Source organism: Falco peregrinus, chromosome 2, assembly GCF_023634155.1.
Source record: "Falco peregrinus isolate bFalPer1 chromosome 2, bFalPer1.pri, whole genome shotgun sequence".
NCBI lineage: Eukaryota > Metazoa > Chordata > Aves > Falconiformes > Falconidae > Falco > Falco peregrinus.
The window spans coordinates 88572909-88598122 of record NC_073722.1 but is presented as its reverse complement, the minus strand read 5'-3'; the positions used below and the strand labels follow the sequence as shown (position 1 = coordinate 88598122).

The 25214-nt window shown below is 39.5% G+C and overlaps 1 protein-coding gene across 6 annotated transcripts; it reads right to left on the bottom strand.

Moving 5' to 3' along the window:
- Positions 1–234: 234 nt before the first annotated feature.
- LOC101911677 (solute carrier family 2, facilitated glucose transporter member 11-like) lies at positions 235–24328 on the bottom strand. Of its 6 annotated transcripts, none has more exons than XM_005233263.3 (13): positions 14267–15314; positions 9037–9105; positions 6980–7078; positions 6377–6537; positions 4636–4760; positions 4254–4383; positions 3530–3678; positions 2790–2977; positions 2532–2642; positions 1922–2023; positions 1682–1757; positions 869–996; positions 235–532 (listed from the first exon to the last, which is right to left on the bottom strand). In XM_005233263.3, exons 2-13 carry the CDS (start codon positions 9058–9060, stop codon positions 326–328), a joined length of 1500 nt encoding a protein of 499 aa, XP_005233320.1. In that variant the 5' UTR covers positions 9061–9105; positions 14267–15314; the 3' UTR covers positions 235–325. The 6 variants fall into 6 exon arrangements, with proteins under 6 accessions (XP_005233320.1, XP_027636574.1, XP_027636573.1 ...); XM_027780774.2 differs by lacking the exons at positions 235–532; positions 869–996; positions 1682–1757; ... (5 more) ...; positions 4636–4760; positions 6377–6537 and adding exons at positions 15323–15398; positions 16509–16610; positions 16686–16796; ... (5 more) ...; positions 22359–22457; positions 24081–24328 and having other exon boundaries at positions 6990–7078; positions 14267–14394; XM_027780773.2 differs by lacking the exon at positions 2532–2642.
- Positions 24329–25214: the final 886 nt, after the last annotated feature.

The following is a 25214-nucleotide window of genomic DNA, read 5'->3' as shown; positions in this document are numbered from 1 at the left end:
TCTAGCAGGATTTGAGCCCTATGGTCTGTTAACAAAATGTTATAAAACTTCGTAAGGTAGACTATCATAAAAGGGTTTTTTTTAATAGAAAAAACCTTTTTATATCCGGTAGATCTTAAAACTGAGTGGTGAAATTTCCTGTGACAATGTTTAGATATCATCAAGAAATAAAACTCTTGCATAATTAATTTCATATCTATATTAAAAAGAAAAAAAATAAAAGAGTACAACACAGAAGTTGCAGTCTGTTTTTAATATTTTATTTTCAGTTCTATTGCAAAATTGTTTCCTGTCTTTTCTAAGAGATGCAAATTTCTCTGAACATTCAGAGTCTGGTGCAGAACAACTGTTCCTTAGGAAAGTTATTTTCAGTGACTGAGGTTTCTTTTTTTCCAAAGTTCAGCTTGTTGAACTCTGCTTTTATTTCCATGATTGACTTTCCTTTGGTCTCGGGGAGATACAGGTAGATGAAAATTGCTGATAAAGCAAGAATTCCCAAAAAGATAAGGAAGCAGAAGGGTCCCAGGTTATCCTGCAAACAGAAATAGGAGACACTGTAAGGAAAATAAGAATTCAGTTTCTATTTCCCTGCCCTTGGATGCAAGCCTATGCCTTAGTAATTAAAATTCAAAGGTGTGCTTAATACACAAATCAGGATGGGTATCAAACCAGGAGTTTCAACTGGCCACGTTTGACCTGAGTCTAATTGCTGCTTCTCTGACAGGCCTGCGGGATTCCTGTCCAGGTTTGGTATTTGGACAGAGCTCTAAGCTTTGCATGTCATCGCAATGTATTGCTATTATTTTGCTCCCGGCCAGCATTCAGAAGTGGAATAGTCTGGAGAGGGGATCCAGTTAGAGTCACTTACAACAATCAGTGGAAAAATCATCCCAAGTACAAACAGTCCCATCCAATTGATGCAGCCAACAATCAGAAAGGCTGATGGTCTGAATGACTGGCTGAAGATTTCAACCATGATTGATATAGTGGCTCCAGCTGAAAAAGAAAAGCAAAACACAAACCACATATACTTGTTTCCTTGCTCCTGCCAAGGATTCTCACAGTGGCAGTGGTAAGAAAATGGTAGACAGGCAGGATAGGTGCCCTGTTGGGAGGTGGCCTCTGCTATGAGGGTGAAAGACCTTGGTTCCAGAAAGGGACTACAGCTGTTAATTTAGGTTTCCCTTGTACATACTGGAATCCTTTTTCTGGTGCCAGTGGATCTGTGCACTTCCATATTACACCGGTAGCCATTATCAGTGCAGTAATTTATAAAACAAGCTCCTCTTTTGGCTCCTGTGGTCAGGAGGTTGTATGTAGTTGTTGGTAGCATGTTGGTAGGCAAAAAGCTTAACTTGTTAAGTTAATGAAGACGATATACTATAATATACCTGGCAATGCTTAGAATCCTTAGCTGAGTATTTTAAGAATTGTTCTGAAATTTCTGTCTCAGACCTTCTGGAGAAGATGATACTGTATTTTAAATTATTTAAATCCTGTGATCAGCAATAAAATTCAAGGTGAATGTATCCTTTTCCTGCCCCACTTGTACATATCTGCCCTTCCCTCCTTAATTTCCAGAACTTTTTACTGTGGGGCTAGTTTGTTCTTCCTCTGCCAGATGTGTCACCAACCAATATGATACAGAATTTCCTCCCAACTTTGCCATTGATGTACTCACATGGTCCAATTCCATAGAAGATAACGAATAGGAAGATCAAGATAACGCTGAAGTAATTCATCCAGAAAAACTGATGCTAAAAGTGAGAAACCAGTGATATCAAACCATTAGATACATGACAGAATAGCAGAGCTCTGTATTTTCTGCTACTGACTTAAGCTTTTGTACATATCCATTGAGGCAAGACTGGAAGAGTGGGCTGATGCTGAGTAAGTAGCCAGAAGGCTGCTGCCTCTTTACCTGCAGTGACAGGGTCATGGTAAGGAGCGCTAGCACAGAACACATCAGCATGTATCCTCCCCATAGCAGCACCTTCCTCCCAAATCGCTCTATAAGGGTGCTCTGAAAAGCAGAAAACATGGGTCATAAATACCAGTCCTCAAATGAAATAATTCCTTCCTTCTTCATGTGTTCTTCACAGAAGACACATCTGAATAATAGCCAGAAATCAATGTCATTTGAGAATCACTTAATTTCTAATTAATTTGATTAGCCTGTTCAAAGCTAATTCATTGTTAATTAAACTGTGTTTATTAGTCAACCCTAGGCTGTTGTTAGAGAGTTCCCTTTCTTGTGTGCTGGTATATATCAAATTTTGTGCACATACTTACACACATCTAATCCAGAATATCAGAAAATGATTTTATAGAATAAAAAACAGTCTAAAGACATACAGTCATGCAAATAATTTGGGAAAAGAGCTGCTTTTTATTCTGCATCTGGTTTTGCAGAAGCAGGAAGATGTGTCTTAGGTTATGCAAATCTTCCCTGAGCCCAGTTATAAGTAAGGAAAAGTACAAAGTTGACCACATTAAATTTTTCCTTCAAACTCAAGTCTGAAAAGACTTACACACAATATAGAGGATAAGCATTCACACAACCCAACTCCCAGGGACACGTATGGAATAAGGTATTCTTCAAACTTGGCTGTGTGGAATACTTCAAAAGAATAGAAGTATATCTGAAAAACGCAGACAGGAAATGTACCTGTGAAAAAAATGTTGCAGTTGTGGTGCAATTCTAAGCTGGTATAGTAACATTGACTTAGAAGGATTTGTAACACTGCCTAGTGCTGTCCCTTGTTCTGGGAATAAAGAGAACACTCAACTGCATTGATTCCACAGAGCTGCAAGGTGGTCATGACAGTCACCAAAATGTAAAGTTGCCAGCGCAAAGATTGTGCTTTTATTACTTCGAGGACACGCAAGGTTTTTGTGCTTGTCATTGCAGCCTTCTCCTTCATAATGTCATCAATTTCTGCTTGATGGTCTCCTTCCCCCCAGAGCTTCCTGATGGCTGTTGGGGAGAAAGAAGGGAGTGGATTATTCTACTAGTATAGCTCCATCATGAGTGGTTACATTAAACCCTTTAGTCTGCCTGTCCATTGTGGTGTAGGTGGTGGTGTTGATGCTGTCTGCTTCTGCTATCTGGTTGCTTCAGCAGCAGTAGGCAAACAGGAGAATTTTGTCTCATATCTTTCTGATGTTGAGTTGACTTAATTGTAAGCAAAGTAAACATTTAAGTACATTTTTTTTAATAAAGAGAGAGCTGCCTAAACCATTTCCTTTAAAGAAATACAGTAGTGCCCACCAAAGTGGAAAATGTTAGACATACTAATATATATTTATCTTGTCTTAGCTGATTCAATTAGACCAAGTGAGGCCCTGGGTTAATACAGATGTATTGCCATAGGTACTACCTCAACTATTTTATTTAGAACTGCCTCTGCTCTTACTCCATGGCACTGCTCTGTGCTGTACAGCCCTGCCCTGCTTTCTTGTCTTATGCAGAGGCTGCCACTCTAACATGTCAGATGAGGTGAATAAGTGAGGAAAGTAGACACTCTACCTTTCCTGCAGGCTTCTTCATTACCCTTCTGTATGAGGAGGTAGGATGGTGAATCAGGGAAAAATGGGAGGGCAACCAGCTGAACCAATGCTGAAAGTCCACTAGATGCTAACAACCATGGCCACAAAGCTTCGCTTCCTAAAATCTCCCTGGAAAGGGTATGTGAAACAAAATTATTTATTATAATTGAATGAATGTTCAGAAAGTTATTCTGAGTGAGGAAGGTTGCTCAGATTCCATTCAAGGGTGTAGTGGGACAAAATCTGAACTGATAATTTGACAGATTTCAAAAATTTGGCTATTTTTATTTCCAACAATTTTAAAGGAATTATTTGGCATTTTGGAAAACTTTGTAAATATCATTATAATCCAATATAATGCCTAGAGAGCTGATAAGACTCATTTGACAACTGTTTGACCACAGGACTGAAATATCTTGCTAAGACTTTTCATGCAAGTGTAGATTTTGAAGAGTAAGCGCCTTAGTAGAAAGGGTGTGGAAATAAGAAATCAGATTATAAGTAATTGATTTTCTGTCTTCTATATTTAAAACTATATATTTGCCTCAATTATGATCAAAACTTTTCCTCTGGCATAAGCTAAGACTTGTTGTGGGGAAGATGAGAGTGTTTCTTAGTCACTGAGTAGGTGAAAATGTAGTAGAAAGATTTCTACTATTTTTGGTGTAATAAATTTTTGGTGATAGAGAGATTGGAGAATTTACCGTAGTCCAATAACCTGTCCTGTGAGTTTTCCCAGTGTAAGAAAAATAGCAACTGTGGAGTTGGTAAATCCACGCAGCTTCTTGGGTGAAATCTCTCCTACATACTGAGGATGTATATTGAGAGAAAAACCTTTAACACAGAAGAAGATAAATGACTGTTAGAATATTTAGAAAAGCTTAACTTTCTGACTTCACCCTCTCTTACATTGTTTCCGTTCACTCTGGTATTTGGATTACAATTTCTTGCAAAAGGGGTTATGCCTTTCATTTTTATTAAGTGCCTAGTATATTTGCTTTAAAAATCATTCTCCAAGAATGGCAATACCTGTAAAGACAATCCTGAGACAGCAAGGATGATGCTTGCACTCCACAGAACACATACCTGTACCAATGCCATAGAGAAAGCGTCCAAACAGAATCATCTCAAAGGATTTGGCAGTTTTACTGAAAGCCATGAAAAGTGCAGCTACCAGCATGATCAGGTTGGTGCACATTTGGCACTTTTTTCTGGGGGAGGAAGGAAAAAAAAAAGCCCATGAGAGTTTACTGTGAAATGAGAATCTCTTTTACTCTTTTGACTAATTGTGCTGTGACAGGAAGCATGGTACAGCCATTCCTGCTGTTTTAAGGAATGGCTGAAATAATTTTGACTTTGGATAGTTAAAGTGATTCTTTAAAATTTCAGGATGCTTTAGGTTTGAATTCATTAATATCTTTCAGCTTAGAATTTAAACAGTTGGAATACTGATGAACAGCATTTCCACAGTACAAGTGGGGAAGGAGAACAAAGAACTGGCCCAGCTTGTCACCAAGATTTTAAAATGGCTAGAACTCCTCATAAAATGTCAGAACTATTTCCCAGAAATGTTGCCCAGAAATAATCTGAGTCTGTGGTTCCCATTCTAGAATAGCTCATATTAAAGACACTCTTGGCTAAATGGGTGTGATCGGAGATGGTAGAAAGTTTTTAGAGGCATATCTCTAAAGACACTGTGTGAATCGTGGGCTGGTATGTTCACAACCCTGATGTCTCAGGCTCAAATCAAAGTCTTTTGCACTCAGTTTTGCCGTGATGCCTGCTGGATAAGAGTCCTTTTGCACACATTAAGGATTCACAGAGATACTCTGTTTAGAAGACAGTGATTCAGTAATTAGGTTATCATGTGTTAAATAACCCATGGGAGAACTGCATGGTCTTGTTTCCAGTCTTGGGAGACCTTCTGAGTGTGGGATAAGGCAGTGTCCCACAAGAAATTTCTTGGGGGCACTTACCTGATAGGAAAGAACACAATTGCACGCAGGCTAAGGTGGTTTGTTGAGACCCATATGAGGGGCCTCTGGATCAGTGGGTTGTGGAGCAGATCTTTAAGTGGGTCACACCAAGTAGATATGTTTGCCAATTTCTCTGCAAATGAAATTAGTGGTGTTACACACAAGGCACTGAGAGCAGACCAGACTGGTGAGGAATCCTTTCTCCATCCAGTGGGAAAGATAGTTTGGAACTGACTTTCAGTAAAATGGATTGCCAAGAACAGAAATGTCTCCTGGAGAATTTGTTTTGGTGCTGCTTGTATCTTTACAGTGTAGTTACAGGCAATTTATTTTTTTCTGTTCTCTTCACATTTTTATTATATTAGATCTGAATATTTAATATAATGTCATCACCCCAAAATAAGTGTTTTTAAATGGAAATCTGGTTCTTCTTTGACACTTAAGGATATCTTCCACATAGTGTTTTCCAGGTGGTTAGAGTAATTGCATATAATGTGTTACAACACAAGACACACAGCTCCTTTTTGGGGGTTTATAAATCTTGGGAGATCTTTGTGAAAGTCATAGGGGATCTTGAAGAGAACATAAGGCAGGTACAGTATCCTGCTGCTCCCAGAGGCACTAATCCAGTGATGTGATGTTGAATGCAGCCTTTACAGAAATACAGTTCACTGGGGAGGGCAGATAAACAAGATAGAAGACTGCTAGCTACTTGAAAGAGGTAGATGTTCTAGTAAACCGAATCAGTTGTCTTCAATTAGACTGCTTCAGCCAAAAAGAAGAAGTTTATTTGTTCACCTTGGTATTTCCCTGTACTTTCTGACTATTGAGCCGTTAGAGGAAACACTTACTTCCTGTATTTTGTAGTCAGGTAGCCACAGCAGAGGCTCCCCAGCAATCCTCCTATCCCATAAACAGACACAATGAAGGACCACAACAGCATAACTGTCTCGGGGTGGAGGGGAGAGCCATGTCGCTCTATCCAGGTTTCATTAATAAACTTCCTGATGTGCTGAAAAGTAAAATGAGATTTGACTGGACAGTGGGTGTAACATCCCTTCATATTATTTGGTCATTGTACTTCTGATCTAGCCTGTGGTTCTAATACTAGACTTATATTGAGACTGGCTTTCTTAGTAAGACAAGTTAGCTGAGATCATTGCAAAATCTTCATGTTTGTGTTGATGAGTAAGGTTCCTGAGAAGCATGCTAAAAGCACATTTTCTGCCTTCCTTTGGAGGCTTGTATACTACATGGTAAGAACTTACTTAAAACAGAAAATGCCATCCTGTTCTTTAAAGGAGAAAAAATTCTCTACACATTTGATATTACTGTTAGCCAAAGAAAAGGCATAGATGTATCAGTTGAATGCTCAGTAAATTTAAGATTTGTGGGAGAATGGAGAGCTCAGGCTCTCCGTTTTGTGTTTTCAACCGCAGAAAATGGCTGCTTACCACAGAAGGATAGTTGATGACAGAAATGTGGAATCCATATGGGAAACTACCACCAATTCCCAGCACAAAGATCATTTGAAATAGTCCCTGGAACTGAACCTGCAAAGCAAAAATAAGGTGCTCCATCAGCTTCTCATTAGTCTAGATTTGTGCAGGACCAGAGTCATCATAGGCACACTTGTTCTTCCCCTTTATCCACTTCAAAATGTCTTGAATGTAAACATTTTTCCAAAATTCCTCTAACCTACTGCCAAAGTGCGGTCATCAACCACAATGCCATAGCAAGACTAAGTGCTAGTATAAGCATGATAATCCACCACTTTACTTGCAAGAAATAAAAGGAGTTTTAAAAGATGTTGCTGATAGTACAGCTCTCACTGTATGCCTGCGATGAGAGGTTGACTGGATAAAGGTGTCAGTCCTGGATGTGAGGAAGAGAGAATCAGTTTCCTTGTCTTCAGTCTCCAATGACGTATGTACATCAAACCATAACGCTATGCTACAAAAGTACAGCATTAAAAATCAATAACGTTTTATTGTACTCTCTGCTTTAATTTCTATGTTGTATCTTTAAGCATAATAAAGAAAAGATCATTTTAGCATTCAGCTTTTTCAGAAAGGCAGGGACCACAAAGATAAGATAATATTTTGGAATAGACCCTATAATTGCATTCAAATAAAAATCTTGCTGACTTTGATTTGGAATTACATTTCTCCTTTCTCAAGATTTTATTTTTTCTACTTATTTAACCATGAAAGTCTGTATTTGCATATTGAAGGGCTTGGCATCTTCCAGGCTAGGGAGATATTGTCCATCTTTAATTTCCTTTGTCAAAGATTAAGGGCTGAAATACACTGGCTACTTTGATGAATGAAATAATTTTAACTGTAAATAAGGAGAAAACATAACATGTAACTACTTGGACCTTTTTGAGGTATGTGATACCACTGGTCACCTGCCCTGTGTTAAAGTGCCTGCAAGGCTACATAGAGTTATTCTCAAGCAGCTCAGACTGTACCTAGCAAACCAAACCCAGCCCCATCTGGATCTGTGCAGGGTCCTTTGGGGTTCAGCTTCCTCTCCCTTTTTATTCAGCCTGTCACAGACCAGGACAGTACATCATCTCTGTAGAGAGGACACTATGCTGTGTTCTTTTCATCTCACATGTGAACTTCATGAGCTCACAATAGTTTGGAGATCAGTGCCTGGATGAGGAGAAGCTGGTAGAAAATGCAATCAGGGAAGGACAAAGTAATGCAAATGTGAATAATTCTGGACTGGGAGATACGTAGAACAACACTCCTTTTTATTGTTCTTAGGTCCATCTTTTGAGACCTTGTTACTTAATTAGTTCACAGCTGGATTTCCCAGGTTATCATGTGACAAGAGCCAAGCAGCTACAGTCCTTTAAAGGACATTTTCTTTAAAATTCTGTCCCAAATTCAATGCATTTGCTAATTGGCAAAAACATTCATACGAATTAAGAACTCACCCTCTCACTCTTCCTTTCTTCTTCCAATACAAATTAACAATTTTAATACTTAAAAAAAAGCAAAATAGATTTTTTCTGGCAGTTGAGGAATACTTATCACTTCTTCCCTGTGTAAGACTATGGAAACTCTTGATGGATGATGCTAATTATCTTTGGATGAAATAAGGACAGTAGTTTATTTTAAAGCTTATGTCATGATTTCTTAGCCTTTTCCAGTACAGTTAATCTATTACTTTGGGAAGTAATCAGAGTGCTTAATAATTAGTATTGTTGTCAGTAATTCAGAAGACAAAAGAAAAGTAGCTTTGGCAGTGGTGGAACTGCCAGGGCTTTTGTTAGTTTTCATTTTATCTTTATTTTATTTTATCTTATTGCATGGAAAAGACCATGGAACATGACTTTCCTGACCCCAAGCCCCATTGTTCTTGGTGATGTTTAAACACAGAAGAGAAGGTGGTCTCTGTACCAAGAGTTTACAATCTTTAAGGAGTCTGGATCTTTAGTATTATGTTTGCTTTGTCTTTCATAAGTCAAAGCCCTGAGAAAAAGTGACCAGCTACTCACCAGGTCAGAGAAGAAGGTAGCCATCTCCTATGAAAGAGCTGATCCCTGTTGCTTACTGGCTAGTACCTGCTAAAAGAACCAAGTGCTCGCATTATGCAATAGCACTGTAAGAGAACTAGTCCCATGTTATTGAAGTTAAATTTTACTTCAAAGGTTTTTGAGTTAATTACACATATTTCAGCTGTTGTACAAAGTTTAGAATTGTTGGATTAAATATTTCAACCACTGGTTATATCTAGCCCAAGTAAACAAGATGGTGTCCCCTACAGGGAACCTGTATACTTCACAAACTCTATCTTGTGCTGGGCGGATAGGGAACTGAGACATCAATTTTAAACAGGATTTCAATAATCACAGCTTGCTTAGTTTTCAGTATAAGCTGAGAAACATAAAGACAAAGTTATCTGTTGGGAATCTTAGATGGGCTCGGACAGTGAACTATAGGACTTTGACATACAACAGGAAAGAGCTATTCTCTCTTCATGTGACAGCAACTGGAGCACATTGTAATTTAATCATTACTTAAAGGAATTGAAATGCCCCATCATTTTGGAGTGGGGTTCAGACTAAATGATTCTACAATGGCGCACCAGGCTTGACCAGCTAAATATTTAATAGTAGCTGATTTTCCTTTACTGGGAGCGAGAAATTCAATGACATGCACAGTTTTGTCTGGCATTAGTCAGTATATTTATTTCTGTGTCTGTGATGAAAAAAAGATTGCTTTGAAACTATTCTGTAACCTCCATAGCTGGATTGACTTTTTTCCTTCAGACAGGAAATTTTTGGGCTTTAAATTCATTTATTTCATAGTTAAGAGGGATTTGTATGTATTAGGTAGGTAAATGGCTTAGTTGTCATTTACACTTCAGTTAAAGATGAAGAAGATGAAGAAATCAAAAAGGGCTTATTGGAGGCAATCAGTTATATTTACTAGAAAATAACATCATATGCAAAGAATATTCAGAGATTCTCTAGCTAATATCTGAAACGTAGCATGTAGCACCACTCAGCAATTTCTCCCGTCTTTATGCAGTCCTCATCATGAAGTTGACTTTGTTGTTGATGTGTGCTGAGAGTTCATGGTGGGGTTTTTTCCAGATTAGGTTCTTCAGCAGATAAGCTGTTGTCAGAGCACAAATAATACTGTCCCTTTGATCCTAAGAATTTCCTTTTCTGTAAAGTCATACAAATTTGAAAAAATATAATGTGCCTCTGACAAAGGAAAGAAACACCATGTTAGTTGCTAGTATCTGCCTTGCTTAGGTGATATTGGGGGAAGACACAAGCAGGCAGTAATATGTAGCTACTAGTGTGGGGCATTCTTTCTCAAATGCAGCCTGTTGCACATATTTTCTTATGTTATACTTCATTCACTTCTACTTAGTATACTTTATACATATTGTAACTTTTACTCTTTGGTCCTGTACTTTGATTTAAGATTCCTACTTCTGGTGGGTCAAGAGTCTTCCTCCTGTAATGTCCTTAATGCAGAATGTCTTTTGCATTTATACTGCTTCTGTGCTGTTATTATTTACAGTGTGCTGAGGCTCCCTTTATTAGATGTGCAGTTTTATAATTAGTGCTAACAAGTAGTTAGCAGGTATCTTACAGATACCCTTTAGTCAAAATTGTGATCAGGATAGTAAATCTCAAAACATCAGGTGATTTAGTAATTTATCTAGCAATTTTACAGTCATGCATGACACATATGCAAAGCTGTGCTAAGCCTTCCTTAATATGGACCAACCAGACCAGATCTATGTTGTTTTGCAGTTTGCTGATCCAGTTTTTAAGTGTTTATATCTGCCTCAGTTAGAGTCAGTGTTTGAGGCATTTAACCTGTCAGCTGATGTCTCTGGAAGAAAAGGTAGATGTAGTGTTCCTGAAGCTTCTGAATAACTGTCCTCTTTCTCACTTCCCATATTTGAACCATACCTTTTTGCTGTTTTGTGCCTTGACCAGAATACAGCTCTTGCTCCACTGAGCACAGGCCAAGGATGACCTGTGCTCCAAATAGCTGTTCTGCTTTGTTGTCACATTGATGTTCCATAGGGCATCCACTTGCTTCCTGCTGCGGATCTTATGGGGAAGGCTTTCCTAATAATGTCTAATGAATAACTGAGATGATAGAGAAGTGCCTCACTGGAGAGTCACTCCAACAATGCTACACCATGCCACTCCGCTTATATTTCCAAAGACTTCAGGTCTTGTTGTAATGGAATGAAGGATGTTTTCAGAATGACTGTTTGGGAAAAGAGAATTCTATTTTGAAAAAAGTTGAGATTTCTTTTCTATATTGGTAGTTGTCTCCAAATGGCTGCTAGCTGTTAATAGCGTTATGTGTATATATAAAATTAATGAGCTTTTCTGACTTTAAGGACACTTTATGTTTTGTAGATTATCTTTTAGTTAGAAGTCTCAAGTATCCCTCAATACTAAAGACTGGAATATTGAAAAACACCAATCATGAAAGTCCATGCACACCAATAACCTTTTTTCTAGTCAGCTGTCCCTAAGGGAGATCCTGATGTTGGAAAAGAAACACTTGTGGAGGCCAGAAGTTTTATTACAAGGCAATCTGCCATTTTTATTATGTTTAACATTTCCAATTAAAAATAAGTAGCCGTTAAGGTGAACAAATGAATTCATATTTTGAATAACCTTATTTGAGATGAAGTAAATATGCCAGTCAAAGCAATATCAGAGATAAAACCACTTATTTTACAGTGCAAGTCTAGAGTTTGGATTGTAATTTGTAATGGTGTACTCCACTGTGAGCCTTAACTTGTTCTTCCTAATAGTATTCCTTTGCTACTAGGACTGTGTGAGCCTCTCATTAGAAGATGAAAACATGCAGAATAATAGTTGCTTTCTAAAGAAAAAGTAAGTCCCATGAATTTTCATATTTGAAAAAAAGTTTCTGGTGAAATGAATTCCTGTGGTACTTCACAAGGTCACACTATCCTATAAGGCTCACAAACTCTTTTTACCTTTAACTATGTATAGCAGGAAGAAGAATTAGGAACTTGATATCAGATTGCCTTGAAGATCATTCACAGTTTGAAAGCCTGCAGTATGTGAACACAAGTGCAGATGTTGATTATAGATCAGTGTAGAAAATTATGTTGCACCCATTCCTGCAACGGAGATCATTGGGAATAGTATATCACAATAAATCTGGAAATTAGAAAACTTGCACACGATATGTTTTAACATATTCTCTCACTTTGTTTCCTTATCTTTGTGTACACTACATGCTTGTAAAAATTGGCAAAAATGCTACAAAACCCTGTGTATTAAACCATAAATTGTTTTTGGAAATGCTTAAATGAATGCCTCAGAAGTTCCTTATGTTAGAATTACATTTCTGTAAATCTTATCTAGCTGTATGAGTCTGACAAAATATTAAAGGCATAAAATATTTACAGTCATCTCTACAGCGGTCAATCAGTATCTACACTTGCAGTGAACAAAACTGAAGAGTCTGTACTGATTGCACATCCTTGAAATATGAGTATGTGTGATCACTTCTTAGTCATGATAGAGAAATACACCCTAGGCAGGAGCCCTGCATGCATGCGAGAGGTGGAGGACATGACTGAGCTTTTGCTGACAGTCTGCTGTACATACAGCCAGGTACTGTACAGATGCTTTTTGAAGAAACTGTAAAGCAACAGCTATTCTGTTACAGCCAGGAATTCCAGTCCAAGGTGGTTCTTCTGGAGTAAATTGAGTCCAGGTAGCTGAAAGTCACACAAAGGGAAGTAGCAGCTAAACTGTTATGGGCTCCACAGCCCATAAGATATCTGTGGCAACTCCGATCCTGGAAGAGGAGTTACAGATTCCAGATGATGACAGTGATGGGCAAGACAGCACAGAGTATCTAAAATAACTCTAGGTGCTTGTGTTTTATGGTGACTGGATTCTACCCATGAATCCTTTGACTATATTGCCACTGAAAGGCACTATTCCTTGAGAAGAGTTGTATAGGAACTTTTCCCCCATACTTTTTCATTAACAAGCCTGAGTTTAGGACGAAATGGCTGAATTTTTTAGCAAAAAAATTAAATTTAAGTCAAAGCAAGGATGGCTGCTGACTTGGAAAATTTCAGTCCAAAAGGACTGAAGTCTGTCAAACTAGATACAACACAAGGACAACATGGCATTATGCATGGGAACCTGGCAAGGTCTGATTATTCAGTTGAGTCTAGAGAAACAAAGAATTTCTCTCCTATTCCACTAAATTTTTTCTTTAATCCGTTATGCATTGAACCCTAGCCAGAGATAGCAAGCCAAGCACTTCACTATTCCCATTTCAGGGTTGTAAAAACACACTCAGAAATCAGAGAGAGAGGAGATCACAGATCTTCCTTTTCTCTGTGGTCATCAGAGTGTTTAAAAATTCTGCATGTAGTTTCAGTGTGTATTAATTGCTCTGTTAAGAAGAGATTTACGTATCAGCAAGTTAAGCCAAGATGCTCATGATTCATAGAATCGTTTAGGTTGGAAAAGACCACAGGAGTCTATCCTGTTAATACCAGCCCTCATCCCTTTTCTAAGCTGCCCAGAGCGGAGTGATTGAGAAAGGTGCTGGTTTGGCAACATGGGAACCTTGTAAGTGACAGATATGAAAGCTGACAGTCCATTTGGACCGACTTGCTAGTCAGAGAACGACAGTCTTTTTTTTCCTTCCTTTCAGTAAAGCCTGACTCCCCCTAGCGACCGGTCAAAGCCTGGTGCAGAAGTTGTAATCCTCTGTGACACGATTTTGAGTTGGAATACGTTTCTTTTTAAAGTTTAGCTTATTGAATTCTTCTGTGATTTCCATGATTGATTTCCCTTTTGTTTCTGGAAGGAACAGGTGGATAATTATCCCTGAAGTGAAAAGTACCCCCATAAAGATGAGGAAGCAGAAGTGCTTGAGTCTTTCCTGCAGGGAAGAGCAAAGTGAGAAAAAGAGCAAGATGAGCATGGTTTTTGTATTTGGGTCCCAAACTACTTTGAATTTGATAAGGACTTCTTTGTATTTTGACCTCTGACAATATTTCAGTCTGACTAAGTATCCTGGGCAAATCAGGGCCCTTCAATTGCAAAAGCGGACTTGGGAGAGCAGGTGCCAAGGCCACTCTAGACTGACATGGCATTGTAATCTCCAGCTGCTCTTCCTGCTCCCATAGTTGACTAGAGCTTAGACCCCCTGGAGATTGTTCCAGGGAAAATCACTTACCACAATGAATGGGAAGGTTGTTCCGATCACAAAGACACCCATCCAGTTGAGAACTGCGCCGATCACAAATGCAGGTGGTCTGCATGAAAGTTTGAAAATTTCAGCCCTAATGGAAACCGTGGCACCAGCTGAAAGGGAAGAAAAACAAGAGTTATTACATGTTGATGTGCTTGGTTTGAACATTTGGATTGAGTGTTACTGTTACACAGCCAGAAAATAGATGCTACTGTCATGGACTGGCATTCAAAACACTTGAGTATGTCACTTTTTTAGAAAACAAAATATTTGTGGCATCTTATAAATATTAGTTTATGAAACTGGTAAAATATTCAAATAAATTTATTGAGGAGATTCAAGAATTAAGTAGTTAACACTTGAGAAAGTCTGACATCTCATGAAAGAAGCTCTGCAACAGTGGAATAACAATTATTGTTACTAATAAGAATTCCCAGCATGATACTGGTAGATCACCAATGAATGATCTCCCAGATTCACTTCCCAGGCATTTCAGTTATGTTTTGAAGTCACAGAATTTCAACAGCTTGGGGTTAGGAAAATAATTCAACCCTGCCATATGGGAAGGCAAGTATTTAAAAAAATGAATAAGCTTTAAAAAAAAATCTTTTAAGAGGAACAGGTAGTATATGTTAGGAAAAGATTTACTCCAAAGCAGGTCTTTTTCACTGCTGTCTATGTGGGACAAAATGTAACATTATACAACACTGAATTTAAAAGAACTCTTGCTTTTCTTCTTCTCTATCAGTTTTATTAGTATTTTAAAAAAATCTTTTAGCCATCTGCTTTTACTCTATTTTTGCTGTATTTTTCCAGTGAGTACTTTTTGCTGTGTTCCTTTCCTCTTGTTAGCAAAACCCAGTCCTGCTGGCATTGAAGTTTATGGCCAATGATTGGACTCACAGTGTTTAAATGACTACAAGATTAGATTAAATTAATTTACTTATGCTAAATATTATGCAATATTATGCAGTATTTTCCTAGCCATATTAATAAGCTTACATGACTCGATTCCTTTATTTCTTTTGAGTGAGCACTTACCTGGCCCAACTCCAAAGACAACTGTAAACAAGATAATTAGACAAAGGCTGCAGTATGGCATCCAGAAATAAAAGTCCTGGGGAAAAACAAAACCCATAAAAAACTTCTGGGTGAACCTGTTCATAACAGTAGGTGAGAAATACTGCTTGTTTTCCAACACTGTCACCTCAAGAAAAAATGTAGCATGTAGGAACTGGCAGAGAAATGTGTGTGCTTTTTCCTGTGGATGGAGCAGTGAGGTGTTTCTTGGATGAGCAGAGAAGCAGGTTTGCTAGCATAAGGCAGCTGTCAAGCTTCGAAGTCTTCAAGTAAAGGAAGTCTGAATGATACTTTTCCACCCTGTTCTCCTTTCTTCTTGACCCCACGGTGCTTCCCCCAGCCCTTAGAAATATGGAGAGGCCAAATCATATCTTTCTTCATTTCTGTTAAGTGATAGGTTCAATAACTGGTACTGAAAAGGAACTTACCTGGATCTCAGTCAACAAAATATGAGACCCAATGCTTTGGGGAAAAGTTTTCTCTCTTCTGTTTGAGATCTTCATGAATGGAACAAAAATGGAAGTCTGCTGCCACCTTGCTTCAAGTCTAATTTTACAGCAGCATCTATAGAGTAGCTCTTGGATGAATACTGCTAACCCAAGAGACTTGCTTCTGAAGAAGCTACAGCAATGACACAGCGCTTACAGAGGTGAAATGGTCTCCAGTCTGTGAACACCTATGTGCATTCCCAGTATCTTCTGCAGCAAAGTTAAATTTTAAATTAACTGATGCAAGGAGTCTGGGGTTTTGTTGTTACTTGTTAAAAACTGCATGAATAGAAAGGGCCATTTCCCTAGGACTGTCTTTTGATCTATGCTGGCCAGTGTTTGGTGCTTGCAGTCTGATGAAATGAGATGAAATCGTGCTAGTCTCCCAGTGTTTTACATGCTCCTTGCTGAGCTCATGGGATCACATTGAAAGGAAGGTAGGAATACAAGAGAGTACTTGCTGAGAGAGGGTTTAATCCTGTGGATAGACAAGCTCGACCTTTAGGATATTCCCCTCCTAGAGGGTAAGCTGTTAACACAGAAGTTATTTTGGTACTTCTAAGCCTCACGTTCCTTTCTCAGTAGCATGGTCATGCCTGCTGAGCAGAGGTTAAAAATAGAATAGATGGAGAAATCTGCCATGAGAAGAGTTTCCTTACCTGTAGGGAGAGAGTCACGGTGATACCAGCTAGCAGTGAACCCATGATCAAATAGCCTCCTCTCAGGAGCACTTTCCTGCCCAGTCTCTCAATGATGGAGCTCTGAAGGACAATACAACCTTTTTATCAATGCCAGAAGAGCAAATTGTGACCCATTCCCATAGTGAAATGACTTACACAGACTACACTAGCTAAGAGTTCAGAGAGTCCAACGGAGAGGGTCATATAGGAAATCATTCTTTCATCAAAGCCAGCTGCCTGGAGGACTTCAAAAGTATAAAAATAAATCTGGAAAAAAACCCCCATAAAACAGTAAGAGAAGAAAGTAATTGATTTATTACCCATACCTGTGTGACACTGCCCTAGATAGGAGCTGCTAACCAAGGAGCATACAGCTCAACATTGGAGTGAGCTAGAATTCTGCACTCTTTTTGGTAGTATTCAGTTTACTGGCAGACAAAAGCATTGTAAAATGTAATCAATTAATTAATTAGATAAAAGATAAAATGCTGTGTTAAAGGACCTCCAGCTGCTGCAATGTAATTAAGTTTGCAGAGTCCTGATTTAGGTGCTTTCAGAAACAGCTAGGTATATCATCTATTCTGGAGCCCATCCAAAAACATCATTGTAGAATATTCTCAAGAAAAAAGAGCATGGGTTATGGAGTTGTGAGAAAGTAAAACAAGCATCTTTTCAAGTATCTCTGCTACTGTTTGGAGATATGCTGAGATGATAAAGACTCCAGTTTAAGCTGTGTTAGCCTTAGCTGTGTATTTCTTTTACAGATGTTGCTACATTGTCATGTTAGAGGTAGATGAATCATGGAGGCAGTTGCAAAGCCGTGGCTTCAAAACAATCCCAGAAAAGTGCTGCTGTAAGGAAGAGGGGGAGAACTGCAGAAGCTGCCAGAACAGTGAGCGTGATTGTTGATTAGCTTTAAAGGCAGAATGAGCATACTGCTGTCCCAGCATCTTAGGATGCTAAGAGCTGGGGAGCAAATAGCTGCAGTTGCAGAGAGCAGTAACATAGAGCTACACTGAGGATTTTGCCAATATAAAGTGGGCTTATTTATGTTAGGCTCTGGAGCCTTCTAACAGCTTCCAAAAATGGCTGTTAAATAAGCCTAACTACTGAGGAAGTACCACAAGTACCAAGAGCTGGGCAGAGAGATGTCACATAAAGGGCCTGGCCAACCTTTGCAGGCTGCTGCTGCCCTGTAGGAGGGGTGGCAGACAGCAACTTGTGGCCTAAGAAGCCTGAGAAAAATGGATGGAGCTCCTCGGAGCCGTGATGTCTCCTTCAAGGTTGTCAATAAGTGTTTTGAGACTTTAAAGGGGAAATACACTCAACTGCATTGATGCCACATAGCTGAACTGTGGCGGTCAGAATAACTATCATGTACAGCTGCCAACGGAAAGCTCGTTCTTTCATTAGCTCCAGGACACTCAAGATCTTGGTGTTTTTCATTGTTGCCTTCTCTTTCACGATGTCATCAGTCTCTGCTTGGTGATGGCCTTCACCCCAAAGCTGCCTTATGGCTGTGGAGGAGAAGGAGAGCGAGACCTGCCATGTTAATTTGTCTCTTTTGTTTGCTGTCTAAGGAGTTTGTTGAGTAGGTGGTGCCAGTGTCTGACAGTACAGCATGCATGGACTGTGGCTGTGGTGTGAGGCAGAGATGTCCTACAAAGTGTTACAGAACCCTGGTTGCCTCCTGCACAAAGGGACCTGTTGTGGCAGAGGGGTCTAGCGGGGTGTACAATGACTCCCTCCCTGCCCACGGGTCCATTTTTCTCCCTTCCTTATTCTTTCAGGGTATGAGCAGTGTAAACAGCCAACAAGCAGAGCTAAGGGGTGTCCTGTGGAGCCCTGCAGTGTAAACAGCCATTTATCATTTATCATCAGACTGACAGTGCAGGTGGTGTCAGCTGAATGTGAAAGGTTTTGTAATATAGAACGGTAGAGAGAAGTAGCTTCGTGTTCTATATGGGGACTACAACAAAAATATACTTAGTAGGTATTCACAGAGTCATCTTGGAAATAAGCAGGGAGAAACTTTGTCCTGTTCTTTTTCTTTCCATCTGGGAAGAGAAAATATCACAAAACAATTGAAAGTCAAGTGAGGAACAGGAACCTGGAGCCCTCAGTTACCTTTTTTGAAGCCTTCCTGATCTCCTTTATGCATGAGCAGATATGGTGGGGACTCAGGGAAGAAGGGCAGAGTGACCAGCTGGACCAGTGCTGGAAGTCCACAGGAGGCCATCAGCATGGGCCACAGGGACTGGCTGCCCAGCAGCTCCCTGGTGGGGATAAAATGTGTGTGTAGAATACAAGTTCATTGCATTGGGTTTGAGGAGAGAAAGGAATGGGTAGAAAAGCAGAGGAAGAGGCAAAATGTAGAGGGGATCCAGAAATTAACTGCATGGGAAATCAATTATAGTTTACCTTTGTCCTGAAATTTGCCCTATGGCTTTTCCCAGTGACCAAAAGAAAGAGGAAGTAGAGTTTGCAAATCCACGTAGCTTCCTAGGGGAAATTTCTCCAATGTATTGATGATGTAGAGGAGCACAAAGACCTTCAGGAGAGAAGACAATTATGGCAGAGAAGAAAGAAGACATTCATAACCATTGGAAATAAAATTGCCTGTAAATAATACAAGCATTACAGAATAGAGCTGCCTCATGCACCAAATTGTTTCTTATACCTCAACCCACATGAGATTTTTCAGTACTGGATTTTCTAACCCTTTCTACAGAAGTATTTGGTCCTCTTTGTATAGTGCAGTTCCTTGATCTTAAGAAATGTAGTTTTCCCTTTGGGGTGTAGGTATAGCCTCATTATAGCATCTCTTTGAGCCTAAGCATATTTTAAAGGGCACAGAGTATGCAAGTGCTGAATAACTAAACACCCTGTGGTAATATGTAATATTCTTGTAGTTAACCCACATAATCTCAACCTTTTCTGACATAATGCTATAGAACAGCTGTATGGTAGATCCACAGCAGATTAAAATATACAGTGCTATATGCAATGTTGATTTGTACACGACTTAGGGGGAGACACAAGTATTTATTTTCCATTGTCCAGCAATAATTTTGATGTTTTCAGGCAGAGTTGATGTTTACAGATATATCCAAAGTACTTAATAACTCAAGCATGCTGAAAACTAGTGTGGGAACAAGAGCTTTTTCCTAATATGATGGTCACACCCCCTTTTATCTGTTTTAAAAGCAAATGTTCTTCTCTTAACTGTATGTGATGGTCAAGCAATACATATATGCAATCTATTTAACAAAAATTAAGTCTTTGCATGAGGCATTGCACAGGTTCTAGACCATAGCAGGACCCCTGTGGATGAGTAGTTCTCAAAATCCAACTGTAGTTCTTCAATACAACTGTATGTCAGAGAAACAATGTACAAAATCTAGTTATTTGAAAAACAGACATTAATTTCTGATGAAATAAGTTAAAAATAGGCATCCCTGTGAATAACCAAACTGAATGGAAAAGCAAATTATTGTGTAGGAGACAAATAGAAGACATACCGATACCAGCAAAGGATGTTTTTGCTGTGTGCGAACTACCTGCCAAGAGTGACTTTACTTGATTATGCCCAGCTCTTAGTACTAACCTGAAGGACTTAGCTGCTTTGAAGCAGGTTGAATACCCTTGTAGAACATTCCTGAAATATGTTCAGAGTCAAAAATAAATGGCTGTGGTCTTGAACAGCCTGATGCTCTGGAGCCTTATGAGAATATTAACTTTAAACCATATACCGTATAATTTCCAGTACTGTTAACCAAAATTAAGATAATATTATACATATTTTTCCATCAGGAAAAAACCTTGTTTCATACTGCATCAAAACATTCCTGGCATCTCTGAATATTTATACACTTGGCAAAGCTGAATTTCATTTGCTGTCAGCGAAATTAGTAGTAATTGTGATTTTTATTGCTAGGTGTTATAGAATATCTTCTGACAAGGGATCACTGACTTAAGCATTTTATTTTCTTAGTGGAGGGTTATTATTTACTTTGAATAATGATGTAAAATTTCGGGAGAGCTTGCTTACCTGTGGGAAAAAATCACTTACCTGCACTTATTCCACACATGAAGCGTCCAATTAGAATCATCTCAAAGGACTGGGCTATTTTACTGCAGCCCATGATAGATGCTGCCACTATCATGAGCAGATTGTTGCACAAGAGACATTTCTTTCTGTAAGTGCAAGAAAGTAAAAACAATTTTCATAAATCAGAAGGGAAATGGCACTTCAGCTCCTGGCATGCAGGATGTCTTGAATGAAACTGCCTTGCTAGTTTTGAGAAATTATAAATATGTGGTCCAGGACAAAATAAGCCTTCTACACTATTGGCACTGGATACTCTGGACTCACGGTGTGCCTTGGCACATCACTAGACCTGGGAGTTTGGGAATGCTTCTGGGTTTTGTAGCAGAGAAAAGTCCTGAAGCTTTTCTGCACTTGAAAATCCATCATGGAACGCATTGAGGTAACACTTCGGAACATTGCAATGCTGCTATATTTTGAGTAGCACTTCCAAGAAACCCATTTTGTCTTCAGCCAGGGGGCTGCCTTTTGTCCTTGCTGAGACAACCCAACCTGAGTAACTGTGTCTGGTGTGACAGGCTGGCAGCACAGTTGATTAGCCTTTGACACAGGACAAGGGCAAGAAGCAGCAAAATCTGTTGGCACCACTGCTAAGCTGGCTGCATTACAGCCATGACTAAGCATAAAAGTCTGTCTTACATTTAAAACTTCAACTGTCATTTCCTTAAGCTACGGTTCAGTTGACAAACTGTCTTTAAACATACATACTTGCCATACTTGACAGTCAGGTATCGACTTCCTGAAGAACCCAAGAGACCTCCTATACCAAAAATGGACACAGTTATGGACCATAGGAACAAGAGATTATCCTGGTGGATGGGGTAGCCATATCGCTCCAGCCAAGTTTCATTAATGAAAGCCTTAACATGCTGAAACAGAAAAAAATAATTTTCATTAACAATAACTGTGACCCCAGTGCATATACTTTATCGTATTTAAAACATAATTTTGTTGCTAAGCTAAAGTCACTATTTCATATAAACTCTGAAAGTGTGCATTAGCTACTAGACAGTGTAATAGAGTATGCTGTCTTAATTTTGCCATTAAAAGTTCATTCTTTGTTTTATTGTCCTTGAAATTTGAGGAACTGAGGCAGAGACTTGTACTGAAATACAGTGTGAACAGCCCTGTAAAGAGCTGCAAATGTATTATGGGTTTTCTCTCCCATACATGGCAATAATTCCAGGTTATACAGTGCCTGTTTAGTGCAGTTCCTAAATACTTTCTCACTCAGAACTCAGTGCTCTGAAACTAGAAAAGCCTGAAAATAACACTTCTCGCATAAGGTGCTCTCTACAAAATAATAACGTCTTCCCTCTAGACCCCAGTTATCTTGAATGGAAGTTTTATCTGTGATCAGTGGAGAGAAGCAGACGTTTTCCTAGAGGGTGGTTTATTTGAATTGTTCTGTTTGTCTGTGAAGATTATAAAAGTATCAAATGAAACCACTGAAGCAGGCACGTGCTGTAGGTTTATAGAGGACACAGGTGCCACCCCAGTCAGTGTGTGTCTTCTGAGGAACAAGTTGCGCATCTCTCTTTTCTTCTATTTTCAACACTTTGACATGTTCTGCTTTACATGATAGCATACCAATGGGAATGAATTTCGAGAGGAGCATAAGTGATTTAAACCCTCACTGACTGCCAGATAGGAGCATCCTCAAGCAGCAGTGTAGACTCCGTGCCACCATTAACCAGTGTGTCATGTGTGTGTCTGCTTACCCGAGACATGTAGGTGATCGTAGAAATTTGAAAGCCAATTTGGAATGTTCCACCGATCCCCAGGACAGCGATCATTTGAAAGAACCCCTGGTACTGTACCTGCAGAGGTAGAACAAAATATTCTTAAGCTTGTAGCCACATCAGGCTGCTCTTGCAATGTGCCTTTCGTTCTCCAGAAATATCTCATTCATTCAAGGTTTTTGCGGGTAAAGAGTGTTCCCTCTGCTTGCCCTGGTGTGAAGTGTACATCCTGCTGTGATTTCCCTACACCCAACTTAAGGAAATGCAGCCTTTAGCTATGGCCACCATTATATTTCCCACCCCTCCTCAATCATTAGTCAGCAGAGTAGCAATCTGAAGGTCATTCTACACTCCAGGACTAATACAAGTAAGATTGCTTTTGAGGAGGGAAGTCTTATTTTCTTCTCTGCTATCTGGACAGTGGCCAGGCTACCTGCAGCTCAGACCTGTGCCCACAGTTAGTGACTGGGCCATCTGTACCCAGACCTTTCCTATCTTATCTGAGGGAGCAGCTGCTGTGCTAGCTAGCTTTCAGCCATTGAGTATTGGGCAGTGATCCCTCTACCCAGGATGTGTGGCTAGCTTTCAGCCATTGAGTATTGGGCAGTGATCCCTCTACCCAGGATTTGTGGCAAAGCCTCCTGAAATCACCCACAGCAGCAAAAAATTAAAAAAAGAAGCCTGAGATGGTGAAAAAATCCTATACTAGTGTTGTTTGTGGCATGTTTTTCTACTCAGGTTCCTGTCAGTATGCTAGCCCTTGGAAATCCACGGGTTTTTACCTAGATGGAGAGAAGGGAACAGCAAGGAAAGGTTTTGGGACAGAAGTTCCTTTCTCCAATGGTTCTGCTCAAACTGTGCTGTTGAAGGAAAGTGTCTTTTCTAGGTCTTTTACCATTATCAGTTCTGAACTCCTGCCCAACCTGTCTGTCTCAAGCAGCATGGTCATCTTAATTTTTTGGGAGCTTTGAGAACAGGCATCCTACTCTAATCATTTTTCTGGTTGATTACAGATCTGAAAATACACAACCAGCACTGCTTTTAGGTTTACTCTACAGCAGCCTTTGCAGCAGGGCATAGTGAATATGCCATGAATGAATGAAAAATTGACAGCCTTTCAGTGGTACCCTGCCATATTCCTCTTCCCTGCACAAGACGTTGTGCTCAGCAGGAGCTGAGAGCTTTTTCTCAGAGAGGCTTTGTCCTATTGGAGGTGACTCACTGATGTGTGAGGCAGTGCCTCTGGGTTCAAGACTCAGCCATAGCCAGGATATAAATGCTGCAGGCTCCTGCAAACATCCCTGTCAAGATGCCACAGCTGCCAACATGCAGTCCTGTTCCCTGCCTTTCAAAACCTCTGCCCACCATCTTTGCAATAAATAATTAATGATACATTTAACAAAACTCTTTTTTCAGTAGGTAAGCACAGCAAATTATGTTTGGAGGTAAGCAAATATTTTCCAGTAAATGAAAACATTTAAGAAACATTAATGTATTGGTAAAAATATGACAAAGATGGATGGCAGAACGTATGTACTGCAAACATCTGTAATACCTCAAAATGGTAGGCAGAACTACTTCTAAGATGCTTTTAGTGAATAGGAGCCTTGCTGTTTTTACTGAGATACTGATTTTGTTTTCTTTGAAACACTAGTATTATGCAAAAATGTCACAGGTGTAAATACCCCACCAAGTACTTACCAGGTCTGATAGGAAGCCGGTCATCTTTGGTTAGGGGTTGGTTGTCCAGTGTGTGATGTGTCTTTGTCATAGAATCATAGAATCATTTAGGCTTTAAGATCAAGTCCAACCATAAACCTAGCACTGCCAAATCCACCAGTAAACCATGTCCCTAAGTGCCACATCTACACGTCTTTTAAATACCTTCAGGGATCACAGGCTTCTGTGTCTCTGGCTCCTGCCTGCTGGTATGGCAGTGGGCATTTGGCTTCAAAGACCAGAGTTAAATTTTTACTTTTTCTTCTTCGCTCACTTGTATTTACTTTGACTGGCCAAAGTTAACACTGATGGATTAAATATTTCAGGAAATAGTTGCAACTAGTCCAGTTTGCAGGGGGAAAGTTTCAAAGCAGAAGAAGTTGGCACCTGGGGCATAGTGAGGGCTTTGGAAAGGGAAAGGAGAACAGTTCAGGCAAAAAGATCTGAACAGTTTTCCAGGAACAGTAAAGTACTTTACTTCTATGATACAGACCGATGAGTATATCTGCCATAATCTGCACAAAGCAAAAAGCAGCTGGTACAAGGTTTAGGTACTGCTATTTATTGTTAAGTAAAGTATATGGAGTTCTGTTTCAGATTCATTGGCATAGTAAATATTGCTTATTAGATGAAACAGACAAATTTGAAAGCTGTATTCTGCTGTTCTGGCTTTATGTACCAATTAGAATGTACTGAGGAAGGGTATTTCTTGTGGTGTTTATGGGGATGTTTGTCAGCCAGCTGTGGTGAAAAGGCATGAGGTTTTTGGAATAGAGCATATGGTCCTGAAGGCTCTGCTTGAAACAGCTGGTAACCAAGACCCACTTACTCATGAGAGTAATCGAAGAAGGTAAATATTGCCTATTAAGTTAGGATGAGACAACTGGGATCTTAATCCCTCAGGTTTCAGCTTTGACACAGAACAACTCCAAAATTAGTGTTGCAGACATTGAAAAGTCACCTTTAGTTCCCAGAGGCTTCTCTCTTCTGAGGTTAAGTTCAAACTGTAGCTGTACATGGCTTCTGCTCGAGACAGCACTGGGAAGAAAGAGGTTTGCCTGGGGCTTTTGTGTGTGGTTGATGCCTTGTGATGTTCCTGCTTTCAAAGTCTTCTGC